The 11,968-nt window shown below is 37.6% G+C and overlaps 1 protein-coding gene across 4 annotated transcripts in view; it reads right to left on the minus strand.

The window, feature by feature from the left end:
* Positions 1-11,968, minus strand: part of LOC101344199 (protein argonaute-3) — a 194,706-nt gene that overhangs the window by 168,217 nt on the left and 14,521 nt on the right. Inside the window, exons 1-2 of one of the 4 annotated variants that reach the window (XM_023727236.1) lie at positions 5,149-5,818; positions 2,766-2,937 (exon numbers count right to left, since the gene is read on the minus strand). In XM_023727236.1, the coding sequence (XP_023583004.1) occupies positions 2,766-2,911 (146 nt within the window). In that variant the 5' untranslated portion in view covers positions 2,912-2,937; positions 5,149-5,818. Of the gene's footprint in view, positions 1-2,765; positions 2,938-5,148; positions 5,819-11,968 lie in introns of those variants that run through there. The other 3 variants (XM_004371946.2, XM_023727237.1, XM_023727238.1) reach the window with 3 other exon arrangements.

Consider the following 11,968-nt stretch of genomic DNA (forward strand, 5'->3'; position numbering starts at 1 on the left):
GGGTTGTTAACCAATGTCATAAAACAATATGTGTACTACTGTTTCATGAGAAACTATTTGTTCTGTAAGCCTTCACCTGAAGTACAATTAAAAAAAAAAAAGGGGGGGGGGGAACGTCCTCTAAGGTAGAGAAGAGAGAGTGTTGACATGCCATGGGGTTGTTAACCAATGTCATAAAACAATATATGTACTGATTGTTTAATGAGAAACTATTTGTTCTGTAAACCTCCATCTACAGTACAAAAAAAAAAAAAATGGAAAACAACAGGTGTTGGTGAGGTTTTGGAGAAACTGGAATCCTCGATTGCTGGTGGAAATGTCAAATGGTACAGCCATTGTGGAAAAGTTTGGCAGTTCCTCAAAAACTTGAACACAGACTCAAACAAACCAACGGTCCTGAATATGGCACAAGACAGAGCAATATTTTGTTCTGTTATACGTAAGGAATCCATGAACTGGAGCTGACTCAACGGCAACTAAGAACATGGCTCCCTAAACCTTTCTCAACCATTGTACCTTTATTAATGCTATCCCTCCTTTAGAAAAAAAAGTTCTCCTAGACACATCCACACATTTTGAGGGACCGAGTTGCTGGGCCTGAGGGCTAGGGACTATGGTCTCGGGAGACATCTAGGTCAATTGGCATAACACAGTTCATAAAGAAAGTGTTCTACATCCTACTTTGGTGAATGGCATCAGGAGTCTTAAAAACCTGCAAGTGGCCATCTAAGATACATCTATTGGTCCTATCCCTTCCAGAGCAAAGGAGAATGAAGAAAACCAAAGACATAAGGAAAATATTAGCTCAAAGTGCTAAAGGACCACATGAACGACTGCCTCCACCAACCTGAGCCCAGAAGAACTAGATGGTGCCCAGCTACCACCCCCGACCACTCTGACAGGGATCACAATAGAGGGTCCTGGACAGAGTGGGAGAAAAATTTAGAACAAACTTAAAATTCACAAAAAAAGACCAGGCTTACTGGTCTGACAAGACTGGAGGAACGCCTGAGACTATGCCCCTCCCAGACACCCTGCTAACTCAGAACTGAAACCACTCCCAAAGACCACTTCAGCCAAAGATTAGACATGCCTATAAAACAAACAATAACACGTGTGTGGAATGTGCCTCTTAGTTTAATCAAATATAAGAGACCAAATGGGCAACACCTGCCCAAAAGCACACATGAGAAGGCAGGAAAGGACAGGCAAACTGGATGAATGGACACGGGAGAAAACAGGGTGGAAAGGCGGAGATTGCTGACACATTTCGGGGATTTCAACCAATGTCACAAAACAATTTGTGTATAAATTTTTGAAAGAGAAACTAATTTGTGCTGTAAACTTTCACCTAAAGCACAATTAAAAAAAAAAGTTCTCGTGACTACAAGTACCTAAAATTCTACCCATTGTTTTAGAGAAACTCAATTTCTTTTCTTCTCTTATAAAAATGACTACTAAGTCAGAATTCTGGATATCTGGTCTTACTTTTGCTACTAGAACTATGTGTTCTTGAGTAAGTCCCTTAATCTTTCTAATTTCAGCTATAAAAAGAGGGTATCAGATCTCTAAGTTTCCTTCCAATTGTAACACTCCACAATTCCCTTCCTGACTTCACAAAGAACTCAAAATTACAAGTTTCATTATAACATTCATATGTATTTTTTTGTGTTATCAGTAAGTCTCTTAGTGCTCATCCACTTTCAGATATAACAAAGATGCTAATAATTAGGATGGCTAGCCCAAGAAAAAGATATCAGCTTCCTATTTTTTATATGCCGTATCTCCTCTACTAAATTACAAATTTCTTGATAGCACGAACCATCTACGTCTTGAATAAAGGCTCTTAACAATATTATTGAATAAGAAAAGTTTGCACTTGATAGTACAAACAAAAATGCTAAATTGAATATCATACTGTTTTCTAAATGTTTTGTTCTTGTCTTTTTTTTATTGGAATATAAACTCCTTCATGGTATACATTATAAATTCCTTTTATATTCCCTGTATTACCTACACTACACCACATGAACACACCCATTGCCGTCAAGTCGATTCTGACTCACAGTGACCCTATACAACAGAGTAGAACTGCCCCATAGGATTTCCAAGGAGCAGCTGGTGGATTCCAACCGCTGACCTTTTGGTTAGCAGCTGAGCTTTTAACCACTGTGCCGCCAGGGCTCCAGGCATATATATGGCATTGCGGGGAGGAGTGAGTTTGTTGAAAGTAGACTGAGAAATCTTTATATATCCCATTTATTTGTTCCTATACAAGAGTTGGAAAGATTCGAGTTGAGGAGCATAGGAACAGAAGGCATGAAACCATAACTACCACCATCTTTATGTACCACTGCTACCACCACCAACATCATCTCAAAGGGAAAATTAGGTAAGGGGTAAGTAAGATAGGGTGAGGAGAAAAAAGAAAGCATAGATGCATTGTTAACTAACAGCAAGAAAAAAGATATGCTCAGGATGCTCAGCCTGATTTCAAGAGCATGTAAAAATAACTTGGGCCTTTTCTATTATCACAGGAAAACATGTAAACTGTTATAATTAATAATTATAATTTCAAGGTGGTTTGTATATTTTTCCCACCATCCCATCTCCGCAGTACAATCAATTTCAAAACAAATCAGCATGTGTTCTTCATCAAACTGTTACATATTATCATTGGTTCTCAGATATAGAAGGTAAACATTAATAATTACTAAGGCAAAAACAAATACAGCAGAAGAGCTACATAGCTTCATGATTCTTACCTGTTCACTCTTCTAGGACACTTGTCTGGTTTAATATCCACCTCATAGAGGTAGACATCAATCTTTGGGATTTCAACTTGAAAACAGTTAGCCAGCAGTTTAATGGGTTTGCCCATGGTGCCATAGCCAGGTCGTCTGGGCACCATGAGTAGGGGCTGGGCCCCAACGGGTCCTGCCAGGGAAGGAAAAAGAAAAAGAGTAACATCATTATAAGCTGCATTTGATAATCTTATCAACCAGAGTATGTCAAAATTATAAGTACAACCGATAAATAGTTGAGGCCTAGTGCTGAAAGATAACATCATTCCTAACATTTCAACCTCCTTCATCCCCATTTCCTTTCTTCATTTTAAAAAAAAACTGTCTATCTCTGGAAAATTGTTTTAGAATTAGGTAGAGAGAAGGAAGAATGATCACGCAAGCCCAAGTGACCATAAGCAAGCACAAGACAGACCCAGGGAGTGTGAGAACAGCAAAGTAAACTCAAAGAAAATGGAAGGAAATAATAAAGAGCAAAAATGAACCAAATAAAAACAATATACAATAAAAAGGATTATCCGAAAAGATAAACAAAGCTCATAAACTCTAAACAAGACTGATTTTTTAAAAATGAGAAAAAACGTATAATCTATATCAAAAGTGAAAAAAAATGGCAACACTATAGATACTGAAGATGTTATATTGTGCCAATAAATTTGAAAATTTGATGAAATAGACAAATTCCTTGAAAAATACAACTTACTGACACACAAAAGTACATAAAATCTGAAAAGTTCTATAGCTATTTAAACAAAATTAAATCTAAAATGAAAAAATATTTTCACACACACAAAAAGGATTCCTGACCCAAACAGGTTCACTAGAATTATATCAACCATTTAAGAAAAAAAAAAAATTACACCAATCTCATACAAAGTTTTCCAGAGAACAGGAAAAAGTGAACATACCCCAATTCAACTTACGATGCCAGAAAAACCCTGACACTAAAACGTGACAAGGACATTATGAAAACGAAAAATCATAGGCCAATCTTATTCATGAACATACATGCAAAATTTCTAATCAAAAGGTTAGCAAATTAAATCCAGCAATATATCAAAAGGATAATATATCATGACCAAGATGGGTTTAGAACAGGAATAAAAGATTGGGTTAACAATCAAAAAGCAATGTACAGTAATTCAATCAACAGAATAAAGAATAAATACCTAGATATAAAAACAATTTCTGAATTTTGTCCAACATATACTTGTGGGGGTGGGGGGGTAAAATTTAGAGACCTAGGAATAGAAGGAAAGTTCCTTAATCTGGTAAACGGTCTCTAGAAACAACCTACAGCAAATATCATGCTTAATGGTGAAATACTGAAAGCTTTCTCCCTGAGATTGAGAATGAGACAATGCTGCTAGCTATTACCACTTTTGTTCAACATTTTGACACAGGTGCTAGCCAGAAAAGTGAGGCAAGAAAAAGAAATAAGTACGGTAAAACCTGCGAGAGCCAGAACCTGTATAAAGTGGAAACTTGTCAGAGAAGGAAAACTCAAAATATTTTCCACTAACAGAGAGCCATAGAAAAACAATAAAACTGCACACTGTCAAAGGTAGAAAACTCGTGAGACCCAGAAAAACAAGGCTGTTCTGTTGAGTTCCGGCTCTCATAGGTTTCACAGTATAAAGCTTTGGAAGGGAAGAAATAAACCCGCCATTATAGACAAATCTACAAACAAATAATAAGAATTAGTAAGTGATATAATGATGTTCACTGCAGCACTGTTTGTAAGAGCAAAAAGGTGGAAATAACCCAAGTGTCCATCAACAGATTAATGGATAAACAAAATGTGGTACATACATACAATGGACTACTACTCAGCCTGAAAGAAAAATAAAGACCTGATACATGCAACAACATGGACGAACCTCACAGACATTATGCTGAGTAAAATAAGTCAATCACAAAAGAATATTATATGGTCCCACTTATATGAAGTGACAAGAATAGGTAATTATATAGAGTCCAATGGTTACTAGGGGTTACAGAGGCAGGAGAGAGGAGGGAAAGGGAAAATCTTTCTCTGGGAAGTAGTGAATTTTTGTTTATGGTGATAGGAAAATTGGCATCAACTAAGGGTAATGGTTACACAACTTGACTCAATATAGTTGTTATCACTAAGCTGTATACCAGAAAAAAAAAGTGGGGAGGTGAAAAGGCAAATACAGTGTTATATATAATTTTACAAACACAGCAGCAGCCAAAAATAAGAAAGAAAGAAAAAAAAAAAAAAAAACGCTGCAGTTGTTGATACTACTTAGGTACAACTAAACACCTCGTGGGATTAGTTTTCTTGGTTCAAAGGTTTTGTGGGTCTGTCCAGTCCACTTGCCTAATGTTGTCTTTAGAGTTTGTGTTCTACTTCCTAGTTCAATGTGTAGTGCCTGGGGTCTTAGAAGTTTGCCAGCGGCCAGCCAAGATACAATTGGTCTCTATTCACCTGGAGCAACAGAAGGAGATCCAGAAATCAGAGAAGGAACTGGACTGTAGGTTTAATTGCCTCCATGAACTACTATATCCTCTGCCATGAAACCAGAAGAAATGAGCAGTGCTCAGCCACCATTACTGCACATTTTGATCAAGGACCCAAGATGCAGATTCTGATCAAAAGGAGGAAAATGTACAACAGAACTTCAAATTCATATGGGAACCAGACTTACTGGATCCATTGAGACTGGGGAAACCCCCGAATCTACTGCCTGGAAAGAATCTTTAAACCTTGAACCAAACTATCACAGAGTCATCTTTAAGCTAAACAACAGATTAGCTCAATTACTAAAGAATGTCTGCCCTGAGCATTGCACTCTTTTAAAGAATTATATATATGAGATTAAACCGACAATAGTAACTCTAAAGCACAGATGTGAGCTTTACAGGGCAGAAAGTCTAAGTTAATGGTAGCGAAACAATATGGGTAGAGATAGTGAGTATGGTGACAAAATGTGAAGTATGTAACCAATGTCACTGAAATGTACATGCAGAAATTACTGAATAAATGTATGTTTTACTGTGTATATTTCCACCCAAAAAATAAGTGAGTTTAGCAAGTTTGCTGGGTAGTTGAATATATAAAAATCAACTGTTTGAAATTTTTTTTAATAGATAACATTTTAATAACATCAAAAAAAAAAAAAAAACTAGAATAGCCACTCTCTCCACTCTTATTCAACACAGGGCTACAAGTGCCAGTGCAGTAAGGCAAGAAAAGGAAATAAAAGGCATACAGACTGGAAAGGAAGAATATAAAACTGTCCCTGTTTGCAGACAAATGACTGTCTACATTGAAAATCCTCAAGAATCTACCAAAACAAACAAGCAACCTTCCACAAGAAAAATCTTTCTAGAACTAAGAAGTGAGTTAAGCAATGATCACAGGATATAGGATTAAGGCAAAAATCAATCACATTTCTATAAACCAACAACAAACATGTGGAAACCAAAATTTAAAAACTCAGTATAATTACAATCATACCAAAGAAAATGAAATACTTACGTGTAAATCTAACAAAACAAAGCAAAGCCTTTTGAGGAACTGTCGGACTGTTTTCCAATCCTTAGGAATGTGTCTGTTTAACTGTACTGGTATTTTTATTAGAATTGTCACTGTTCTTATTATGCTCTATGCACAGGTTTCAACTGGTCAGCTCCAAACCTATTTTTTCCTTCCACTGAGGCTTATGAGGACTATATATACCACATTATAGCAGAAACACCTGTGTATCCTTTTATAGCTTTTAAAATTTTGAATAATACGTTGTTACTACCTTTTTTAAAAAAAAAAAAACAAGGTAAGGTTTACTTTGCTAATGAAACAAAGTATCCACTTTATGGAATATAAGGAACTTCAGAGTTTGTGTTCACCCCATTCTACATCCCTTTTCCAAGTCATATTCTGGGAAAGAGGTTGTAATCAGTAGTTGAATATCTCATTGTGGTGATTAAAGACAGCAACAAATTCTTTGCCATTCCTTCATAAAGAGGTATCTATTTTCCCTCCCGCAGGAGAAAGATGTGGCAGTCTGCTTCTGTAAAGATTTACAGCCTTGGAAACTACAGGACAGTTCTACTGAGTCCTAAGGGTCGCTAGGAGTTGGAATTGACTCTACGGCAGTGGGTTTTGTTCTTGTTTTTGAATCTGGGCTGGCTTTGTGACTTGTTTTGATCAATAGAATTCAGATGTAGTTCTGAGGCTGGGTTTTAAAAGATCTACAGCTTCTGCCTTTGCCTTTTGGAATGATATTTCAGGCATACCCCCCAACAGAACCTACGTTTCCCCACAAAATGCCTCTTGGTTTTTAATACCTAAATTTCTTAGAATGTTTAAACATCTCTCAATACAATGTTTTTCAAATTATTTTTATATTTACACTATGTTCCCAAAACTCAACACAACTTTTTTTTCTAAAGAAAACAATGTGAGCAGGAAAAGTCTCAAGTTACATTTGAATAGAACTGGTAGAATTTCAGAAATTACAAGTATCAACAAAGGGAATGTGACTTTTGAATGCTGCTAGTGTTAAACGAGGCCATGTTTTAAAAGCAACTGTTTGAATAACCGTATTAACTATCTGTGATCAGGAAGGATGTTTTCAAGCATTTTACATCCTAACATGATACTTCATTACTTACATACAGGTATTTTAATCTGTTTTAGTTACATTTTTGAAAATTAGTTGAGGTTACATTGACATCTAACACATTATATAATTTTTTCCACTTAAAACAACAGGAAATAGTCTCCCAGTTAGCGGTCGTCATGCAGAATGTCTGACTTTCAGGAACAGATTAATGCCTGTTCTTCTGCTCAGTTCTTCCATGCTTTTAAGAAGGCATTCTGTTCTATTTTATCCAGATTGTGAAGGTTTCTTCAGTGGGAGTTGTGAACCTAATAAAATAACTTGCCTGCTGTCAACAGAGAAAATTCTATAGTTGTTTGTTTAACCACCTGTCTTTTCATATAGATGATGACTGATCTGAAGACAGAATTGTGAGTGATTTGTATTTCTATCCCTAATGCATAAGAGCACGTCATTTAACTCTGTTTCTGATTCCATGATCACAGAGCAACTTTCTGATTAACATTTGGATACCCATACAGGCCACCTGAGGGGGATAAGTTGCTAACTAGCAAATATGAGTGTTAATGCCCTGGAAATAATATTTTTCATTGCAAAATATTAAACTGGAATTACAATGATCAGCTCTGGATGCCCCGACAAAACCAAGGGTCAGGACCTGAAAAGCAGGTGGCTAGATTCTGTAACACAGTGACCCTATTAAGATAATATGTCATAAGTTTCTGCCTGAGTAATCAGAATCATTTCCACTACATTTTCAATTTTAACAGTAGTAAACATAATGTATATAAAATTTTATATTCTGTTTCCACTTAACATTATAAGCATTTTTGTATTTGGTCATTAAACATTATAATTTTAATGATCATACAATAATCCACTGAGTCAGGATATTTAGGTTGCTTCCAATTTTTCACTATTACAAATAGTGAAATATAAACCATTGTACTAGAGATTCATTAGACTGTATGTCCAACACACCCCCACCTCTATCCTCCACCTACTTTCTCTTCTCTTGGAAACTGTACACCCTATCAATTACATGAATACCACCAGAGTTGCTATTTTCCTACATGATCTTGATCTCAGAGTTGACTGGTCAAGGATGGACATCATATCCAATACAGAGCAAAGAGTCCTTCCCATGGAACTTTCATTTATTTATTTATTTGGTCTTTTAACTTGGGACCTGAGCAACTAATAGGGCATTTTCTTTCCAGTGGCTAGAGCTGTGAGATATAATAGCTGTTGGAGGCCAGATGTCCCGATGTGTAGAAAAACCCAGTCAACAGTGAGAGAAAATGAAAGCTACATGTAAAGAGGACTCAAAATAAGAGATGGAGCAGTCTGATACCGGGAGTTTCTGGATCACTTGCTCCAGATGCAGGCCAGCTGCAAACCTATTATTCTGTTGCTATTCAACCTTCCTTGGATTCCACAAGCCAATAAATTTCCCTTTTTGCTTAAATCAGTTCCAAACTGGATTTCTGTCATTTGTAAATAAAAGTCCTAACTGATAAAGCAGTAATTTAATCAAATTAATCAATTCAATTGAAGCAGCAGTCTCAGATCTCATATCAAATTACTAAGCTCTATGACAATGGGAAAGCCACAACTTTTAAGTCTCAGTTACCTTATCTTTAAAATGAGATAAAGCCACCTACACTTTCTACATGTGCCTGGCACTTAAGTCATAAAAAAACAGCATCTACAACAATATGCCAAACAATATGCTAAGTGCGTTTCCCTGCATTCAGCACCAACTCTTTTATTTGGGAAGGTGGAACTGGCACAAACAATATTTTCCTTAGGATAAATGTCTGAAGTAGAACTGCCAGGTAAAAGAGTATGAACAGAAACATATTTCTGACTGTTGATATTTATGCTAAACTGCAACATGAATACATTACTAACACCAGTTCTCTCTCTCTTACCCTCTCTAGCATTAGGCAGTAAAATGAAAAAAACCTTTTAAAGGGCTAAAAATACTTTCTGCCATTTTATTTACATACGATTACTATCAAGATCCACCATGCGTCTGTCAGTTTGTCGCACTGTGGTGGCTTGCATGTTGCTGTGACACTGGAAGCTTTGTCACCGCTATTTCAAATACCAGCAGGGTTACCCTTGGTGGACAGGTTTCCACTGAGCTTCCAGACTAAGACAGACAAGGAAAAAGGACCTGGTAGTCTACTTCTGAAAAAACTGGCTAGTGAAAACCTTATGAATAGCAGTGGAACATTGTCTGAATCAGCGTCAGAAGATGAGCACCTTAGGTTGGAAGGCACTCAAAAGACAACTGGGGAAGAGATGCCTCCTCAAAGTAGAGTCGACCTTAATGATGTGGATGGAGTCAAGCCTTCAGGATCTCCATTTGCAGATGTGGCACAACTTAAAATGAGAACAGCTGCAAACATCCAATAATAATCAGAACCTGGAACATACAAAGTATGAATCTCCGAAAATTGGAAGTTGTCAAAAATGAAATGGAATGCATAAACACTGATATCCTAGGCATTAGTGAGCTGATATGGACTGGTACTGGCCATTTTGAATCAGGCAATAATATGGTCTACTATGCCGGGAATGACAACTTGAAGAGGAATGGTGTTGCATTCATCATCAAAAAGAACACTTCAAGATCTATCCTGAAGTACAATGCTGTCAGTTATAGGATAATATCCATACGCCTACAAGGAAGACAACATATTCAAATTTAATATGACTATAAAATTGGTTAATACGACTATTATTCAAATTTATGCACCAACCACTAAGGTCAAAGATGAAGAAATTGGAGATTTTTACCAACTTCTTCAGTCTGAAATTGATCAAACATGCAATCAAGATGCATCAATAATTAGTGGCAATTGGAATGCAAAAGTTAGAAACAAAGAAGAAGGATTGGTAGTTGGAAAATATGGCCTTGGTGACAGAAACGATGCTGGAGATTGCATGCAAGAATTTTTCAAGACCGATGACTTACTCATTGCAAATACCTTCTTTCAACAACATAAACGGACACTATATACATGGACCTCGCCAGATGGAATACACAGGAATCAAACTGACTACATCTGTGGAAAACAACAATGGAAAAGCTTAATATCATCAGTCAGAACAAGGCCAGGGGCCGACTGTGGAACAGACCATCAAGTGCTCTTATGCAACTTCAAGTTGAAACTGAAGAAAATTAGAACAAGTCCACGAGAGCCAAAGTATGACCTTAAGCATATCCCACCTGAATGTAGAGACCATCTCCAGAATAGATGTGACACCTTGAACATTAATGACCAAAGAAAAGACAAGTTGTGTAATGACGTCAAAGACATCACACATGAAGAAAGCAGGAGGTTATTAAAAAAACCAGGAAAGAGGCAGGGCCAAGATGGCAGAGTAGTCAGATGCTTCCTGTGGTTCCCTGTACAACACAGATCCAAGAAAACAAGTGAGTTGATTATATATGACAATCGAGGAGCCCTGAACATCAAAGGCAAAGCTGAGGAATTGGACTGAGTGGCAAGGGGAGGGAGAGACATTTCAGAAGCAGCGAGGAGTTGCCAGACCTGACCTGGCAGGAGCCAACACCCTTCAGGCCAGATCGGCATGCGTGTGAAGTGAAGCAAGCAGTGGCATTTGGGAGGCATTTTCCCCATTGGGAGAGGCCCAGCAGCAGAGAGCCTACTCAGGCATACAGAACCAGTGAAAACCAGTGCTCAATCAGCAAAAGTAGTACCTGCGTCTAGCCTACCGCCCGGATCAAAAAATGCCGCCTTTTGGACATCTAGGTCAATTGGCATAACAAAGCTTATTAAGAAAATGTTCTGCATCCTACTTTGGTGAGTGGCGTCTGGGGTCTTAAGAGCTAGCAAGCGGCCATCTAAGATGCATCAATTGGTCCTACCCACCTGGAGCAAAGGAGAATGAAGAACACCAAAGACACAATGAAAGTATTAGCCCAAGAGACAGAAAGGGCCACATAAACCAGAGACTTCAAGAGACAGAAAGGGCCACATAAACCAGAGACTTCATCACCCTGAGACCAGAAGAACTAGATGGTTCCCGGCTACCACCAATGACTGCCCTGACAGGGAACACAACAGAGTGTCCCTGATGGAGCAGGAGAAAAATGGGGTGAAAAACTCAGATTCTAGTAAAAAGATCAGACTTAGTGGTTTGATTGAGACTGTAGGGACCCTGGAAGACATGGCCCCTGGACTCTCTGTTAGCCCAAAACTAAATCCATTCCCAAGGCCAACTCTTTAGACAAAGATCAGACTGGACTATGGGACATAAAATAATACTCGTGAAGAGTGTGCTTCTTAGCCCAAGTAGATACATGAGACTAAATGGGCAGCTCCTGTCCAGAGGTGAGATGAGAAGGCAAAGAGGGTTAGGAATGGACATGGGAAATCTGGAGTGGAAAGGAGGAGTGTGCTATCACAGTATAGGGAGAGTAACTAGGGTCACATAACCATGTATGTATAAACTTTTGTATGAGAGACTAAATCGAATTGTAAACTTTCACTTAAAGCACAACAATAAAAAAAAATTCAATAAAAGAAAAAAAAAAAA

This window comes from Trichechus manatus, unplaced genomic scaffold, assembly GCF_000243295.1.
Source record: "Trichechus manatus latirostris isolate Lorelei unplaced genomic scaffold, TriManLat1.0 scaffold00015, whole genome shotgun sequence".
NCBI classification, from domain to species: domain Eukaryota; kingdom Metazoa; phylum Chordata; class Mammalia; order Sirenia; family Trichechidae; genus Trichechus; species Trichechus manatus.